Source organism: Carassius carassius, chromosome 10 (genome assembly GCF_963082965.1).
Source record: "Carassius carassius chromosome 10, fCarCar2.1, whole genome shotgun sequence".
In the NCBI taxonomy this organism is placed as follows: Eukaryota; Metazoa; Chordata; class Actinopteri; order Cypriniformes; family Cyprinidae; genus Carassius; species Carassius carassius.
This window is the reverse complement of record NC_081764.1, coordinates 1,427,805-1,447,602: the sequence shown is the minus strand read 5'-3', so window position 1 is coordinate 1,447,602 and position 19,798 is coordinate 1,427,805. Positions and strand designations below refer to the sequence as shown.

Genomic DNA, 19,798 nt, shown 5'->3' with positions numbered 1-19,798 from the left:
CCTTGCGAAAGTTTATCTGAGAATCTCTTTTTAAAGTCAGGAGGAATTTACTGCCTGGTTTTACAAGAGAAGAAGTACATGTGTGTGTGGACGGACAGAGAAACACACACCGCTTCATACCGAAGAGGTCAAATCCCAAACCAGGTCTGGTGTAAACAACCTCTGGACTATATTTAAGACTTCTGATATAATCACTGACCGTCAACACAAATAAATGGCACACAGCAGCCATAGAAGAACATGTGAATGTCATTTCAATTAATACATAATGTCTAGCAAACCTTTTCACAAAAGGATGTTTATTAAACTTTTAAATGATGAAATAATTAATATTGCAACAGTGCATTTAGGTTAAATTCATTTAAATGCATCTGTGTTTTCATCGGTTTAAATACTTGCTATTTTGTTTTCTATAGTGCAGTGACATTCACACATTTGTAAGTGTGATGTACACATCTAAACACTTTCTGGGGCCGTTGCATAGTAAAGGAAGGACGTAGACAGTGACCTATACAGTCTATACAGTAAATCAGATCCAAGTTGTGCTATTGGGATAAAATGCATCCGGAATCTCATCCGAGTGGGATGAAAGCATGGATGAAATAACGCGGCTGTAATGGGGATATTTTCTTGACAAAGACACAAAGAGCTCTGTGTCGGGCCTGTATGTGTGGGATCCATGCCGAACGAAATCTAAGACACAAGATGAGAGAAAGAGACACAATAAAAGAGGCAGTGTTCACATACTGCTTACTGCTCCAGATGAAAAATAATAATATATATAATGTGAAACTGTATAGTGCACCATTTAATGCAACACTATTAAACTGCTCATATTTATGGTGCATGCATTATGTACATACATATATAATTGTAAAGGTATAAATTCAGCCTTTTGTCTATATATCATGTTTTAAATAATATATATTGTCATGCAGCATAAATAGTATGAACAGTACAGGAATGCCTTAACAGGAAAATTACTTATGATGCATGCTCTCTCTCTCTCTCTCTCTCTCTCTATTTTATATATAATGAATGTTATATATTTATATGTAGATCAATAGCATGAGTGGTAGAAAGACTGCTTAAAAACAGGGGAAAAAAGCTTGTTTTGGTCAACGTTTAGGGCTTATATCTCTTGTTCTCCTACACAACACCTGTGTTTATTCTGAATTCTTGGTCCATTTTTGTCCTCAAGGCAAGAGAGCAGCTGTGTTATTGGCACAAACACACACACACTATGAGCCACACACACCTGTGTTTGCAGGTGGTTCAGCTGGAGTATGTATAGAGAACACCTGGAGAGAGAGAGAGATAGAGAGAGAGACAGAGAGCGAGCACCCATGGGGCTTTTTACACTGTAAACCATGGACTTAATTATAGTTGTGCACATAAGAAGGGAAAGGGGATCTCGTGTGTGTGTGTGTGTGTGTGTGTTTGCATGCCTTTCCTAAGGTTGGATGCAGGATCTGTTCTGGCTTGTCGAGACCACCGTTTCCCACAATCCCTTTGGCATGTTTATCAGTGCTGGAATGCCTGAATCATTTTGGTGAATCGATTCTTTCAAACACCTCTTTTCAATGAGCTAATTCATGAAAATGATCCACCAGTTAATATACATGATCTCAGATTCAATCCCTAATGACTTATATCTGTCATTTATTTTATTAAATTGTTAACAAATATATAGCATACTAGTTTATTTTATCAGAACACCTTTGAGGTTTCATTTAAGTTAGGATGCTGCATTTTAGGATGCTAATTTTTCATTATATAAATATATATATATATAGTTAAAGTTTTAATAAATTTGTTGTGTGTATTTCTTTTTAATCACAAAAATGTATTTAAATAAAATAAAAAATTCTTTATAATTTTTTATATCATGTTTATTTTTTTGTTATTTTATTATATAAAGTTGAAACTAAAAGAAATAAGAAAATGAGATCTTGGCAACTAGCTGAAATAAAATGTCAATTTTCAATAATAATAATTAAAATAATTAAAGATTTTAACTTTTAATAATTTTTTATATTACATGTTTAATTATTTAATGTAATTTTATTTTAATTTAATTTAGTTCTTGTTTATATTATTTCAAGTAAAGCAATTTTTTTTGTAGTTTTAGTTTTAATCTTAGTTTTAGTTAACCCATAAAATGTTTTTAGACCGAATCAATCCAAACGTCTCGGTTACGTCTGTAACCTCGGTTCCCCGAGAAGGGAACGAGACGATGCGTCGATAACGCTTTGGGAACGCATTCTGCGTGAGTGCGTCTGAAGCATCCATGTCAACTAGTCCAATGGCAAGAGTGAGCGTCAGGAGTGACGTCACGACCAGGAATTGATAAAAACCCCAACCGGAGCAACCGGTGTTAGCTTCGACAGTGCCGAAGCAAGTCGATCACAGGAACGAAGGAAGTATGGCAGGGAGACGCATCGTCTCGTTCCCTTCTCGGGGAACCGAGGTTACAGACGTAACCGAGACGTTCCCCATCGAGGGAGAGACGATGCGTCGATAACGCTTTGGGAACGAGAATACCCAAACCGCCATATAACAAGTGCCTGAGTGTCAGCCAGAAAAAAAACCAACGGCTCAAGAATTAAAAACCTGAGACCCGGGAGTAGCGTCCAGGTCTAGGCTATAAAACCTGACGAATGTGAGTGGCGAGGACCAGCCTGCCGCATCGCAAACATCCTGAAGAGAGGCCCCAGATAATAAGGCTCTAGAGGCCGCCATACTCCTAGTAGAATGAGCTCTGACCCCCAAAGGGCACGGTAGGTCAGAAGACTTATAGGCAAGAAGGATAGCCCCAACTATCCACTTACTAAGTGTCTGTTTAGTGGCAGGAAGACCTATCTTAGGTGACCCGAAACAAACAAACAGCTGATCGGATTTCCGAAAAGAAGAAGGCCGATGAACATAAGTGTCCAATGCTCGCACCGGGCACAAGAGGTTAGACTTTTCCTGGTCCGATGATGCAAACGGGGGAGGACAGAAAGCCTGCAGAACAATAGGTCTCGGAACAACGGTCGGTACCTTAGGGACGTATCCCTGCTTAGGGTAGAGATATGCTTTGACCATCCCAGGTGCAAATCAAGGCAGGTGGGAGAAACCGAGAGAGCCTGAAGGTCTCCGACTCTTTTTAGGGACGAAATAGCAAGGAGAAAGGTAGTCTTAAACGAAAGAAACTTCTCAGAGACAGAATCTAGGGGTTCAAAAGGAGCCCTAGAAAGGCCTTCTAAAACTATAGCCAGGTCCCAGGCCGGCACTCTAGTACGAGTTGCAGGTCTCAGCCTCAAGGTGCCACGAAGGAAACGAGAGATAAGAGGGTCACGACCCAGAGATGCACCACCCACTGGGGCGTGGAAAGCCGAAATGGCCGCCACGTAAACTTTTAAGGTGGATGGACACAGACCAGAAGTGAAGCGGTCCTGTAAAAACTCAAGAACTGAGCCAACAGAGCAGTGGACGGGGTCACACTGATGTTGGTAACACCAAGAAGAAAAAACATTCCATTTGAGTCTATAAAGTTTCCTCGTAGCTGGAGCTCTGGAGCTAAGAATGGTCTCCACAACCTCAGTTGAGAGACCACTCTCTATGAGTTGCGCCCCCTCAGAGGCCACACCCAAAGCTTCCAAATCTCTGGCCGGGGGTGAAATATAGTGAAATATAGATAGAAGGTCTAGCTAACTGCTCTTGAACCCCCCTCAGAGGGAGCGAGCCCGACGCAGCGTCTGAGAGACACAGCGCCAGAGACCCGCTGGAGACCGGTGCGCCCCGAGGCACCAAGGGTGGCGGGGTTGGCAGGACGGCCCCGTGAGAGCACCAAGACCGGACGGGCACCGTATACTGAGGTGTACACCGCACCGTCTCGATTGGGGCTGCCCTCACAGGTCTGACCCATTTGGCGTCAGGACCTTTTCTTCTGAGCCGAAGCTTTCTTAGCGAGAAGAACGGTCCTCAGATCCGGCTTCTGCTTAGATTGCTTTGGCTGTGAGTGCTGGCTCGGTCCCCGTGATTTTTGAGGAGGAGCGCGAGACGCAACACTCTCTTTTTGAAAAACACGATATGAGAAGCATGAAGGCTGGGGCTGCCTTGCACGCCCAGCAGCATCAGGATTAGATCGGCGAGGGAGAAAACTTTTAAAAGCTTCAGATTGCTTTTTATTTTCTTGAAATCTTTCAACCACTTCATTCACAGCATCACCAAACAGACCTTCATGAGAAATGGGAGCGTCTAAAAGAAAAGATCTATCTTTATCTGTAATAACTGAAAGATTAAGCCAAAGGTGTCTTTCTGTAGAAACCAAAGCAGCCATAGATCTACCAATAACACGTGCTGTTTCTTTAGTCGCCCTGAGAGATAAATCCGTAGCCCGACGAAGTTCGCGAATTTCGTCACGGCTGACTCCCTCACTGTTATCTAACTCCCCCAGCAGCTCAGCCTGATAAGCCTGAAGCAAAGCCATCGAGTGAAGGCAAGCTCCAGCCTGACCTGCTGCTGTGTAAGCTTTACCCACTAAATTAGATGTGATCTTTAAAGGCTTCGTGGGCAAAGTCGGGTTCTTAATAGATGACGCTGAACCAGGGGAAAGATAGCTCGCGAGCGTCTGTTCCGCCCGGGGCATCGCTTCATAACCATTTTCTTTCAGCCCTCTTATATCAGAATAAATGCGCACTTGAGGGCTTAAAAGACGTGATGAATATGGCTTATTCCACGATCTAGACAGCTCACTGTGAAGATCAGGGAAAAAAGGGAGACCCCGTGATGTAGGAGATGTTTTAAAAGACAGAAAACGCTCGTCTAATTTGCTTTTAGGACGAGCGCTCTGTTTATCAGATGGCCAAGATATATGTAACTTATCTACAGCTCGTGTTAATACATCAACCAACTCCTCATATGCTGGGGAAAGAGATGGCGAATCCTCTTCCCCCCTGATTGTGTCACCTTCGCTGCCCGTTACATCTAACTCCTCGGAGCTAGAGCAACGAAGCAATGAGCTCTCCCCCCAGGCGGAAGAAGCCACGGGGCGGGCTTCCGACACCGGAGTTTGAGCTATGGATCTCCCAGGTAAGGGATGAGAAAGAGCCCTCGGACCCGTCTCCAACCCCGCTGAGAGATCCATTTGCGAACCCCAGGAATGCATTCTCCGTTCTGCCTCGGCAGAAGCGGGTCCTGCACCCTGAGGAGCGCGAGGCTCGCCGCTCTTCTCATCAAAGAGTGACAAGCGGGAGCGGATCATGCGAAACGAAAGCTTCTCACAATGCGGGCAATCAGTCTCCTCGAAGGCTGATAACGCATGCTCCACTCCCAAACAAACTACACAAAGCTTGTGTGTATCCGCACTGTTTGAATAGTTGTTTCGCCATGATATATAAACTTTGAACAAGACAACAGTAAATATGACAGACAGGTTTGACACATATCGCTTGCTGAGGCACAGAAAGCTAACACCGGTTGCTCCGGTTGGGGTTTTTATCAATTCCTGGTCGTGACATCACTCCTGACGCTCACTCTTGCCATTGGACTAGTTGACATGGATGCTTCAGACGCACTCACGCAGAATGCGTTCCCAAAGCGTTAACGACGCATCGTCTCTCCCTCGATGGGGAACTGAATATTTCAGTGTTGTTTGTGAAACAGTTAACCAAAAAGAATCGACAAGACTGATTCGATCCCAAATCAGACATCCCTCACGTAAGACATAAACACTGAGCTCAAACTCATATTCAGAGTATTTCATGGGAGAGATATCATTACAGCCCTCTGGACAAAAACAGACAAAAATAAAGTGTCTCATTCGTTCAGAAGCATTACTGCCAGACCTACAGGAGAAATATAATGGATCACTGAAATGTGACACAGACATCCTGTTTAATGTGGCAGTATGGCCTGAAGCATGAGAAACAGTTGGGAATACACACACACACACACACACACACATCTCCATGTCTCCACGTCTCAATGTCAATGCTCTGGTTCTCACAGACTGATCTGAAGGCGATTTTTATCCCCTCTTTTTTTTATAGTCCATCAGCCACTGATGGTCACAAAACAGCTGGATTTCCCATGAGCCCTTGAGAGAAATACAAAACAAGTTTTGTAATGTAACTGCTGGATTTAATTTTAAAATTGAATGCATCTCACATTTTATATCATATCTAAAAAAATATTCTGTGAAATATTAATATATCACATTCAAATTTGAAGAAAACATTTAGAATAAAAAAAAATAAAAATTTGCTTAATATTTTGAACCTGTTTTTATTTTTACAGTTTGTTTTTATTTTAATTGTAGTATTTTGGGGGGGGGGGGGTTGCCACTTTTAGTAGTTTGTGCGAGTGTGTTTAGATTTTCATATTTTATTTTTATTTCAGTTAATGTTTAAGTTATTTTAAGTAACAATATTATTTTTAGATTTTAATTTTATTTTCCATTTTAGTTAACTTTAATAACTGTGATGCAAAAATAAAAAATATAATAATAATAATGATTGATTGGCTAATAATGATTAATTGTTTAATTGTTGTACATTTGTAAGTATGCATCATAGCACAGTGTATTCTATTAAATTTAATTCATGCTGATTTAATAAAAAAAACATTGTGCCCAGACAAAATTATTTTCATTACCATTGTTGTTGTTTCCATCAATAAAAATTTGGGCGAGATACATGTGTTTAATTAAACAATCTTAAAAGTTCTAAAAATAGGCTCTATTCTTTTTACACAAACTATGATTCCTTGTTTTTTTCCTATTTTGTGGTGAAATAGCATCTGATCAATAGATTCAACCATACTGTAAATCAGTGTCTCAACATGAAGTTTTTTGAATCCGATACTACAGAAAGTTGAAGAAAATCTTCCTGAACTCCACAGAAATGTTGGTGGAGAAGGTGAAGGGCTCTTTTTTTTAAGTGGTGTGGATGGTGGGGGTCTTAAAAAGCTTTAATGGCATGATAAGCCCCTTTCACAATCTCTGATAGACTCCCGTCTTTGTCCCTCTTTAAACTCCCACCGCTGCAGAAAGTCCAGAGCGCGATCAACCATCCCCAAACAATCCCGCCACTCCAAAACCTCCGTTCCCCGAATTGCTTTGTTTTCACAACAGCCGGATCAGCTGATAACCATCAGGCCGTGCAAACAATCAGAACACATCAAAAGACAACAAAACATCCCGCTGCTCGATGACTCTGCTGTTGAAACTGCAGAAAAAAGAGCTTAAAAGAGACGGTTCACCCAAAAACGATCTTTCTGTCATCATTTGCAAACATCCTTTGGAATTTAACAGCAGTTTCTTAGTGAAAATGGTTTCATAATAAATCACACGCCAATTTTTGACAAGTCTAGTTGGAGATGGAGAAACATCAAGCTCCAAAAACGTCTGTATGACTTGTATGCAATATTTTCTAATCTTCAGAAGTCATGCAAAAGGAATCTAAAATGTAATGTACATTTTTTTTAAGATGTTCTTGAACAAATCTTGCATGTACCCAAAGTCTCAAAAACTCATTTGCACGTTCAAACATGGCACTTTGAGATGCATTATAGATTAAATTCAGTGATGTCCAGTGCTAAAGGGATGAAAAATATTTTGTAGGCCAACACCTGGGTTTTTTGAAGGGTTTTTTTTTTCGGCTAAATGCATGAAATAAGGTCTGTGGTGAACACAAGCTCAAGATATTCTCACGTTTTATTCTACCACATAAAATGCATCAGTAGTGTGATTTATGGTTATACTTGGTAGCTAACAAGTTGTTAAATGGCACTACAAAAGTTGTTGCAGACATCACACCGAACATCTACTCACATGCAAACTATTCTTACCTACACTTTCAGAAAAAAACTGACCGAAAGAGTTTTCAGAAGTCATGCGACCATGGTATATTTCTTTTATAATCAACGTTTAGCTTTTTACTTCTGCCGACTGTATTTAGACTTCATTGAAGTTGTGCTCATTTGTGAAGATTGTCGATCTTGAATCAACAAAGACCAACTAAAAATAAACTTTTTGGGTCACAGAGCTCGTTCCCTGTAATAATCCAATGGAAAAATCTTACTGGGTTTTTGCCAAGGAAACAGTGGTGAAAAAATACTAGGTCTTAGTGTCTTGTTACCAATTGTGATTCACGACTGAATATGCACAAGTCTAAATGAGCTACAAGAGACAAGAGGTCAAATTCTGTCCAGAAAAGGACTTCAGAGGAACATGTGATTGAGTAGATGAGACTTTCCATGTTTAGGCGAACTGAAGTGAATCAAAACAAAGACAGTTGTCAACACATCAGAGTAATATCCGTGATGGAAGCATATAAAGAAATCTGGATTCTTCTAAACGGGGTCAGAGGCCCGACTCCAGCGCTCCGGTCTCGCAATAATCCATATCTCCAGAAAAAACTGACGTTCTGGGTAACAGTCGTTCGTTGGTGGTGAGAGAACTATTCGCTGTGGAGCCTCGACATCTGGATTCAATCTTGCACAGCCTGTCTGCGCAGCGGTGGGCGACGAGAAACATCTGCTGGAGCTGATGTCAATTACTGCGTTGTGTTTCCCTTCCGAGATAATCCAGCCAACACACACAACCGCATACACGCTCGTGCTAAACACAAGTCAATGACATCCACTTTTTTAACTTTATCAGAGGATGTTTGAAATCTTCAGTGCTCTACAGCATTGCAGTTACCAAACAGTTTAATAAATGGTAGAACCATGCATTTTAGGCTTGATAAACTAGCATTTGCAAACCACAGAATCCACCAAGGATGCATTGAGGGTCCGTTTTATTGCAGCTGGGACTCAAAGGGTTTGGTTATTTGCTAATTGGACGCAGCTCTCAGCGGTTTGAGAGGAGAACTGTGGAGCCGAAGCGGGCCAAGACTGCTTCGTTTAAACACTAGCAGCTGCTAAAACCGAAGCGGAGACCCATACTTCATTCCACGCTCTTCTTATACTCTCTCTTTCTGACGGGCCACTAACTCTCCCACGCGACCCGAGTGGTGTGTTGTCAGCTCTGGAGACCCCGGCAGCAAGAGCCAAGAGCAATTAAAGCACAAATTCAAACCTGAAGGGCCCTTTTGTCCTGTGTTTCCTTTCTTCAAGTCAGAGGATAGGAATCTAACCACCCCCAACACACACACACACACACACACACACACGATCTTCCAGTTTTTCAAGAGCTCCGGCCAAAGCTGAAGAGGGAAATTACACCAAAGTCCTAAAGCTTCACATTTCCAGCTGGAGCCGCACCAAAAAACTGGCTCACTAAAGAGGGATGTACATCAGCATTTAAGTCTCCAAGATGCTGGACAAAACCATAAATGTGTTGTTAGGAAATGATCCATTTTATTATCATGTAATACTGTTGTTTTTTAAACAACACTTACAAAAAAGTACCATGATTAGGTGTTTTGGACCCTAGTATCAGCATGTTTTGCTTTGGCAGTTAACTAAGATATACTAAGTTCAAATTGAAGTACTAAAATTATTAAAAATGAATTAAAATAAATTAAAGCTAAATAGAAATAAATAAAAATAATAATAATAATTAATGACAAAAAGCATATTAAATTGCTAATACTTAAACTAAAATATCAAAATAAAATGTAGAAATAAAAGTCAATTCAAAACATTAATAAATACTATAATAGTACACAAAATAACAGTGATCTCCGGTAATAATACTGTGGGACTTTCACAGATACCATGATACTGGAATTTATGTGCAATGGTATTAACATGGTACTCCAAGGTATATTAAAAATATAATCGTATATATTTCCCAAAAACTAGTGTTTTTGTAATGTACACATTCACTGTCATGACTCTTCCATCTTCAGCTCATCTCACCCTCATGTGGTCTCACCGATCATCTCATGGTCTGCAGCATTAGCAGCTACTACTAGATCATGCATTAGTTATTCAGGTCAAGGAAACAAACCCCGGGGACAAAACAATGGCCTGCGTTATTCTCGAGCACCAGTGACCCTGACCGCTGCTGTGGCACCAGGATGTTTCATAGTAAACACACACACACACACACACACACACAGGCCTCCTGTAGATCAGTCCACCGTGCCACACTAAAGTCCAGATGGGGTGAAACTTTGCCGAAGGGATTAATGCCAAATCCTCCAGTGAGACACGAGAGAGGGGTCCGTCTCGGACCCTCAAAACAGATTAGAGCCGGTTTACCACGCTACACTGACAGCTTGCGCTCACTACAGTCTGTGGTATTAGCATGAAAATATACTGATACTGTGGAACTGCTGGCACTTTTTTTTACACAAATTACACACTTCAAATAATACAATGATAAGATCACCATTATAATGTCCAAACAAACAACAAAACATGGGAGTACTATGGTACTCGTCTAAAAAACATGGTAATTGCAGTGGATATCAATAATGCATGGTTTTTAATGTGGTACTAGAAGAATATGGTAGTACCATTGTACTTTGGGTTGCACTCTTACTATGGTACCAAGTTCCATAAATTTTATTTATTTATTTATTATAAACATATCCAATCGACCTCCATGGTATTCTCTGAAGTACTGTATAAATTTTAAATTCATAAATTTGATAGTATCAGATAGTAATGCCACAGTTTTTTTATTTGCAGTAAATTACCTTATGTGTATGTATGTATGTATATATATATATATATATATATATATATATATATATATATATATATATATATATATATATATATATATATATATATATATATATATAAATATATAAACATAAGGTAATTTACTGCAAATAAAAAAACTGTGGCATTACTATCTGATATCATCATGAACAATCGTAACATTGGCAAATTGATAAAAGACTTCAATGGTATAGTAAACAACAATTTACCACGGTAAGAGTAGATGCTACTAAAATACCAAACTTAACACCTCACAAAAGCTACATTAACTGTTTGAGGGGGGTTACATATGAATCCATTGTTAGTTTAATGCTCATCATACCGGAAGCGTTCTGGCGTTTAAACAAATGGAACTCGGAAGAGCGCGGGAGTTTGGAACGCTCGTGGCGTGAAGACGCTGAAAAACATCGAGACGCTATTCCGCATGCGCAGACTAATTACAGTCAATACAGTACAGTCGCAAAGCAAGAGCGCGTTTTGCGTGTTCGATACATTACAGTAAAGGATTCAATTACGGTTTTTATCACTACAAGATGTGTTATTCTCACTGCTCTGTTGATCTTTTTAGTCTGATATGCGTGTCGCGGTATATAGCTACAAAACACTGCAAATCCGCACAATCACATCAGTGCACTTACATTGAAACGCGCCCGGGATCCCGACCATTGTGACTCTCCTCGCGCTGTTTGCTGCGTGTCTGTGATGTGTAGTTCTTCCTGAATAGATCCACGCACCTCAGTGTCTCCGTGTGTCTCTCTGTGTGTGTGAACACACCGACAGCATCCCTGAGATGTTCATGGCTGGAGGTGGAGCTACAGAGATTGCTGTACAATAAACCAAAAACACCGTGGTGATACCATGGTACAGTCATGATGCCAGATGCTGCTTTGATGTTTATCATGGTAATGAATGATTTCAATGTCATACACCATTATACATGTCCACATGGTATCATGTCCAGAAAACATGGTAATAACGTGCATGTTTCCAAATCAAATGTACCACGATAATACCTTGTAGCTACTTCTGGTTTCTTGATCATGTACCATAGTAGGAATTTCAGGACCATGCATTATATATATATATATAAAGCACTTTGACAAATGAATGTATAAAAATATAATAATTATTCCATACAGACTCTCAATTATAATTAGGCTATCAATAAACATGTAGACAAAATCTATTTCAGTATTATTTATATATTATTATATTTGATGTTTCATATGTTTATATGTATTCACTTTGCATGTATTATGTAGCTTTTTATATTTTGACGTTTTAGTCATAATTATGTTTTTCATCTAATATTTATATTTTATTTTATTTCAGGTTCATTTAAATTAATGAAAAAGATATTTTTTTATTATTTTTAATTACTAAAATTAATTTAGGTAAAAACAAAACAATGATGTATAAAAAAAATATTTTAGAATATAAATTATTAGAATCATTAAAAAGGTTTTGCATGAAATCTAAAATGAAATAAAATAAAAGTATGTCACACTATAAAGGAAAGGGTATGTGTAAAGATGTTTAAAATGTAGTAAAAAATTTGTATATTTGAAATGTAATTTTAATGTGATTATTTGAATTATGATTTACTATGTGTGTGTATGTGTGTGTTTATGCATATATATATATATATTATTTTTTTTTTTTTTTTTTTTTTAAAGAAACAACCTCTCATATTAAGATTTTTGTTGTTTGTGGTTGCATCTGTAGAGTGTAAACATCTTAAATCAAATGTACAGGGTTCCTGAAGTGGCTGTGAATCTAGTGAAAGGTCACTGGATTTTTAAAAAGTTAACACAGTCATCTGAGTAAAATCTCTCTGGTCTAAATAGTTTCTGATCCCTATCTGTGTTGATGCTGTGTCCGTCCACGTCCTCATATGTTGGTGGTGTGTCTCGTAAGAGGACGAGAGTCTCTCCCTCCTCCTGTTGCCTCCCACACAAACACATGTCGCTCATTCTTTCCCAGTCCCTCACGAGTGGCCACCTGCTCCTGAGTGTACAGCACAGCTGCTGACCAACAACAACAAATTAATACTCAATGTCCAGGAGCCATGCTGTGCCTCCTCTTTACTGACACACACCCAGAAGATGCTCCAGTCATGCTTCAAATGTCATTGCAATAGAAAACAATATAAAAGCAAGAGTCTTTTATAGTCAATAAATATGCACACATTTGTACCGGTGTTATTTATTTTAGTATTATTGTGTTTTTGATTAATATTTAGATTTTTTTAATTTTCTGTTTTCATATTAATTTTAGATAATGTTTTAGTATTTTTGTGTTTTGTCATTTTTTTGTCATTTTATATGTGCATAGTTTTTATTATTTTTATTACAGTTTTTGTTTCTTTTAGTTAAAGTAAAAGAAAATGAGAAATAATACCATGTTTTTTTATTTTATTTTATTTTTTATTTCAGTTAACGTTTATTTTATTTAAAGTAACCATTTTCTGGTTTAGTTTAAATTAATTTTAAAAACACACTTATAGTTGTACTATAACAATTTGAAAACATATAGTAACAAAAACAAATTCAATGATATATAGTTTGAAAAATATCGTAAAATCAAATAAATGCTATACTAGTAAATACTAATAATATAATAGAATAATATTTTACATTTGTATTTTATTAATCAAAGTTTATTATTTTTGTGTGTATTTATGTACACACATTTTATTTTTATTTTTTTTATTATTATTTCATGATAATAACTCCGTTGGTACAGTCTGAGCTAAAACAATAGACACTGAACTTGAAGTCAGCCAGTAATGTGTTTGTTTGTGGATCATGTTAATGTGATTATTTAAGCCTGTGTGCATTTGAGAAGAACTGACCAACAAAAATCATTAAAACACCAGCTGATCCGTGATGTTAGTAAAGAGAACAGATTCAAACTGAGCAGATCCAGACAGACGGAGTAATAAGCACGTGGCCTATGAATAAATCATATATGTGACCCAGCAGGCCTTTGTGATGATAATTTGTAACGGGCAAATGAAGCAGCGTGAGTTACGTCAACAAAGACAGAAATACGTTAGTCCGAATGGCAGAAGTCACTCTGCTGATGTGACTCGTGCCAGTGTGTGTGTGTTTGACAGCTGGGCTTGTGTCTTTGAGTGTGTGTGCCTTTGTCACTGGTCTATTTAGTGCATTAGCAGGTCTTTCACAATGCAACAGCTTGAGAATGACCGAGTGACACACACACAAACACACACACACACACACACACACACACACGTCTGTCCCCTCAGCTCCTGCACTCCTGCTGTTCTGCTCCTGTGCGTGTGATTGTGTACCTACTGTTCTTCTGAGGTCCATGCAAAAGGCCGGGGTCAGAAAGGTCAGCAGGCAGACGCCTGGTTAACCCTCCAGGGTAAAGACATCTCCACACACACACACACACACACACACACACACGCCACTTCAGGACAGTAAGATTATATGAGCAGATGGACACCAGCGACAGCTTATCGTTTGCTGACATACAGCACAAATACATAGATTTACATTCATCTTTATCAGGCAAACAAACACTCACTGCTTGAGGTGGGCTGCTTGTATTTGGCAAAAAATAATAAATAACGTTTTGGTTTAAGTTTTAAATTTGACTGTGCAAACACAAGCGTTAATTAAATACGATATAGTTTTAATTAATATTTAGAAAATGTTTTTTATTTATTATGGTTTTATTTATTCAGAATTTATTGATTCATTTTTATATTTAGTTCTTATTAGTTTATTTTATTTTATATATTTATATATATTTTTTTTTAATTTGCTGTGTGCTTTTGTCATTTAAATACATTTTTGTTTTTAAATTACTTTTTAGGTTTAATGTATTTTTATTTCAGTTTTAGTTTTTTTTTTTAAATAGTTCAGTAACTTAAATTTATTTCAGTTAATCCAAAGGGAATCCCATTCCCATTTTTGTTTACACTAAATTTTAATCTAATATTATCATATATGTATATATTATATTTATATTTAATAAATGATTATATTTTATTTGACTTCTACAGCTTTATTAATATTAGTCAATTTTAACATTTTTACTAATACAATTTTTTCACACAATTAAAAGTTGTATTAGTTGTGCACTGTGAACTAACCTGAACAAACTGGTTTGAGCTTCATCCTGCAGAATAATGCTGAAACTGTGCCTATATGTGTATACAAACATGCATATAGACAGAGCATATCAAAACACATCTACAATTTAATTACACTGACACATACACATAAAGACGGAACAAAGGTACAGAGACAGACACACACAGGTCTGAGACCCCAGACAGACATGAAGGATTGTGAGAGCAGATGGTATAATGATAGGAAACAACCAAACCAAAATATGCAAATAGTCATATAATAATCCCAAACGCGCGCACACACATATAGTACTATAGTATATCCTACTATAGCAGTATGTCTATTTGACATCTGATAGGAAATGTCCTATATTGCAGGTGAGCAAAAAATACATCTTGCAGATGTAAATATAGGGGAGAGCAAGGGTGAAAGTACCATTTCAGGTACCATATATATATATATATATATATATATATATATATATATATATATATATATACATATATATATATTTATATTGGCAATTTCAATGTATTTTTATAAAACTTTTATTAAACAGAATCAAAAATATAAAAATATAATTACATTAGCAAAATACAAATTTTAAACGTAATGTATGCCTATTCATGTTTCCATACAGTTTTTTTCATGCATAAATTCAAAATGTGCATTAACACATCTGTAAACACTGCAAATTCATAGGAGGAGGTGTAAAAGCTAATGTAGGGCTAAAACCTAAATATAACTAAGGTACATGCAACGTAGCAGCTGCCCAGGGAGAGATGTTCCTCTATTGTCACGATCATTAGATGGAGTGCCCATGAACTTCAGTAGAGGGCACTCCACTCAGGACCTTTCCACCCATCAACCACCAGATGTAACTTGGACACTAGCACCCTGTAGGTGTGCTATGCTCCATTTTTCAAGATGGCCGACCAATTGAGCTCTTTGTGGAGGAATTCATTCAGTATAGTCACCTTTTGCCTGGGGATGAGGATCTGGTAAAGGACTGTTTCTGGAGTGGTCTTGACGCTAAAATAAGCTTAAGTTTACCAGAAGACCCTAGCTGGACCCTGGGACAGTTTATTGACTTTGTAATGCAGTTTTGTGGCTCTCCCTTTATAGTTGAGGAGGTCACTTCTCCAAGGTATCCAGCTCCTATCCGTTCGGTGGTCCCTTTACCTGAGCTTCTGCACAAGATGGCCGCCAGCCCAGCACCGCTGCACAAGATGGCCACCAGCCCAGCGCCGCTGCACAAGATGGCCGCCAGCCCAGCACCGCTGCACAAGATGGCCGCCATGGTTGATCTTCCAGAGTCAAGTCAGGTCCCCGTCGACTTTCCAGAGTCAGGTCAGATCCCCGTCGACTTTCCAGAGTCAGGTCAGATCCCCGTCGACTTTCCAGAGTCAGGTCAGATCCCCGTCGACTTTCCAGAGTCAGGTCAGGTCCCCGTCGACTTTCCAGAGTCAGGTCAGGTCCCCGTCGACTTCTCAGAGTCAGGTCAGGTCCCCATCGACTTTTCAGAGTCAGGTCAGGTCTCCGTCGACTTTCCAGAGTCAGGTCAGGTCCCCGTCGACTTTCCAGAGTTAGGTCAGGTCCCCGTCGACTTTTCAGAGTCAGGTCAGGTCCCCGTCGATGTTCCAGAGTCAGGTCAGATCCTCGTCGACATTCCAGAGTCAGGTCAGGTCCCCGTCGACTTTCCAGAGTCAGGTCAGGTCCCCGTCGACTTTCCAGAGTCAGGTCAGGTCCCCGTCGACTTCTCAGAGTCAGGTCAGGTCCCCATCGACTTTTCAGAGTCAGGTTAGGTCCCCGTCGACTTTCCAGAGTCAGGTCAGGTCCCCGTCGACTTTCCAGAGTCAGTTCAGGTCCCCATCGACTTTTCAGAGTCAGGTCAGGTCTCCGTCGACTTTCCAGAGTCAGTTCAGGTCCCCATCGACTTTCCAGAGTCAGGTCAGGTCCCCGTCGACTTCTCAGAGTCAGGTCAGGTCCCCATCGACTTTTCAGAGTCAGGTCAGGTCCCCGTCGACTTCTCAGAGTCAGGTCAGGTCCCCATCGACTTTTCAGAGTCAGGTCAGGTCTCCGTCGACTTTCCAGAGTCAGTTCAGGTCCCCATCGACTTTCCAGAGTCAGGTCAAGTCACCATTAACCTCCGTGAACTAAGTCTAGTCACAGTTGATCTTCATGAACCAAATCAAACCACAGTTGATCTTCAGGAACCAAGTCAAGACACAGTTGATCCTCATGAGCCAAGTCAAGTCACCAATGATCTTCATGAACTAAGTCAAGTCACAGTTGATCTCCATGAACTAAGTCGAGTCACCACGGGTCTAACAGAGCCTCGCCACGTATCAGCCGAAATTCCAGAACTCTTATCCTATCCTGTCATAGCCACGGAGGCCATCCATGAACTCACCACCTGCCCTGTCACAGCCACGGAGGCCAGCTACCATCTCCTCATGGCCACGGAGGCCACTATTAACCTGTTTATGTTCTCCGTTTCAGTCCCACCTGAGCAGACTTGCTCTGCTGTGCCATCAACTCCGCTGTGGTGGTCCTCTGCTCCGCCCTGGTGGGCTTCTGTCCCGTCTTCTCGGCTGTCGTGGTCCTCTACTCCGCCCTGGTGGGGGCCAGCTCCACCTGCTCCGCTCTGGTGGGCTCCCACGCCACCTGCTCTGCCTTGGCGGGCCCTTGTTCCCGAGTTAGGCCCACGGTGGGCCCCTGTTCCCGAGTTAGGCCCACGGCGGGCCCCTGTTCCCGAGTTAGGCCCACGGCGGGCCCCTGTACCTGAATTAGGCCCACGGCGGGCCCCTGTACCCAAGTTAGGCCCACGGCGGGCCCCTGTACCCGAGTTAGGCCCACGGCGGGCCCCTGTACCCGAGTTAAGCCTTGTTCCCGAGTTAAACCCACGTTCCTGAGTTAAACCCTGTTCCCGAGTTAAACCCACGGCGGGTCCCTGTTCCTGAGTTAAACCCTGTTCCCGAGTTAAGCCCATGGCGGGCCCCTGTTTCCTATGTCAGGCCCAGGAGGGGCTCCTGTTTTACCGAGTTAGGCCCAAGAAGGGCTCCAGTTCCGCCTGTGCTGCCCCGGTCCCCGAACACTGCACTTCCTCATGGACCTGGCCATCCATCCCTCCCCCTGTTCCGCCTTCGCCCCATAGCCCTCCTAGATTGTTTTGAGCATCTGGAAGACGCTCCTTTGGGGGGGGGGGGGGGGGGGTTATGTCACGATCATTAGATGGAGTGCCCATGAACTTCAGTAGAAGGCACGCCACTCAGGACCTTTCCACCCATCAACCACCAGATGTCACTTGGACACTAGCACCTCTCATACTGTTGCACCACACCCGAACTACATTCCCCATGAGTCACTCCATCACAATCACCCTGCCACACCTGCACCTCATTCATCAGCCAATTTCCTTGCCACACCTGCACCTCATTTACACACACACAAAAGCAGCACACTCACTCTCACTCACTGCGAAGTCTTGTTTAGCCTGTCTAACATTTCAGAGTGTTTCTCCCTGTGTTTGTCATTCCTGTGGTTGATCTTTGGACTGATAATTCCGACTCTGATTCTCTGCTGCCTGCCCCGATCTCTGCTTGTTTCTGGTTTCGACTCTGGTTATCCCTGACACACCTGACGCCATTCCTGATTTCTGCCTGTTTGACCATTCTTTAATAAAGCGCTGCATTTGGATCCGAACGTCTCTGGCTCATCATTACATCTATGTCAAGAAGCGTCCTCTCATAAACATCTGGATAAAACCAGACCTCTGTCTTTTTGACCCTCACTCTTGACATATTCTTTTGGTATAATATGACATAAACATTTTTAATAAATTATGCAAGGCACAGAAATTCACAGTATAACATGCACCAGAACAAAAGAAACTACTGGCATTTAAACCCGACTTTTATACTGAAAAACTCTAAAAATGCAAACTTTAGGATGTGTTAAAGCACTAAATAACCTGTAGACTGATCATTACTGTGTCGCATTAAACAAGAAAAACAACACAACTAATTAAAAAAAAATTAGGCCCTGTAGCCTACTCAAAAACTGCTTCACGGACCTAACTGCGGGAAACGAGGACGAAATCACATGATATTTCTCAGCTCTGACAAGGGTTGTGTGTTGAATATGCCGTCATAGCTTGGAATGCAAATGCAATAAGAGGCTCTGATAAAATCACTTTGTTACTTTCGTCCCCCGTTACTTTCTACCCCTCTCTCCCCTAAATGTCAAATAGACATCTTATTAATCTGATCTAAGTGAATCACATAAACGACTCGCTTTAGTGACTGTACTGATGGATGTGTTAGTCTTTCTCATATTCGGGTCTTGTGCATGAAAGAAGAAAAAGGTCAAACGAAGAGTAAGATATCTACTTCTATATAAAAATGACGCATTTATACCATTTATACCAATATACCATTTTATGGTCTTAGACTTCAGGGACAACGCAATTCACGCAGACAGAGCCATTGCATTTTTTCATTCGCTTTTTGAACGAATCATTGACTCAATCATTAAAACTCGATTCAATGCTGTTGAAGAATCGATTGCGCGAATGAGACAATCTTCACGTATAATACATTCCTTGCTTGTCGCCATCTATTGGTGTAACTGCATAAAGACCGAGAATAAGATCTCTTGCAGAACCAAAAAAATTATAATAATAAAACTTTGAGTGAAAAAAATTGAGTGGACAATTCCAGGACAAATACTGAGAGATTGCATGCATATGAATGCACATATAAGTCCTCAAGATGTCTGTTCAAGATCGTTTCATCTGGAAAGCATCTGCTCTGAACAAACATCTGATAGACAACTGATTGGATAGTATAAAAAACGCTTATTACAAATTGAAAACGCCCAATAATTGGGAAACGTCTCCTTTTTGTTTGCAGAGACCGATATTTGGAAAGAGTCACTGTAAAATCTCCATCCTTAATCGTTTCTTTTGTTAATGTTTCAGTGTTGTGGAACAAATCGATAGAATCAATGAGTCAATATTCACT

At 40.2% G+C, this 19,798-nt stretch overlaps 1 protein-coding gene across 2 annotated transcripts in view; it reads right to left on the bottom strand.

Moving 5' to 3' along the window:
- The window catches only part of LOC132151495 (protein CBFA2T2-like), a 41,006-nt gene extending 29,545 nt beyond the window's left edge, over positions 1–11,461 (bottom strand). For both annotated transcript variants that reach the window (XM_059559625.1, XM_059559626.1), the window contains exon 1: positions 11,304–11,461. In XM_059559625.1, the coding sequence (XP_059415608.1) occupies positions 11,304–11,331 (28 nt within the window). In that variant the 5' untranslated portion in view covers positions 11,332–11,461. The remainder of the gene's footprint in view (positions 1–11,303) is intronic.
- Between the last annotated feature and the right edge of the window lie 8,337 nt (positions 11,462–19,798).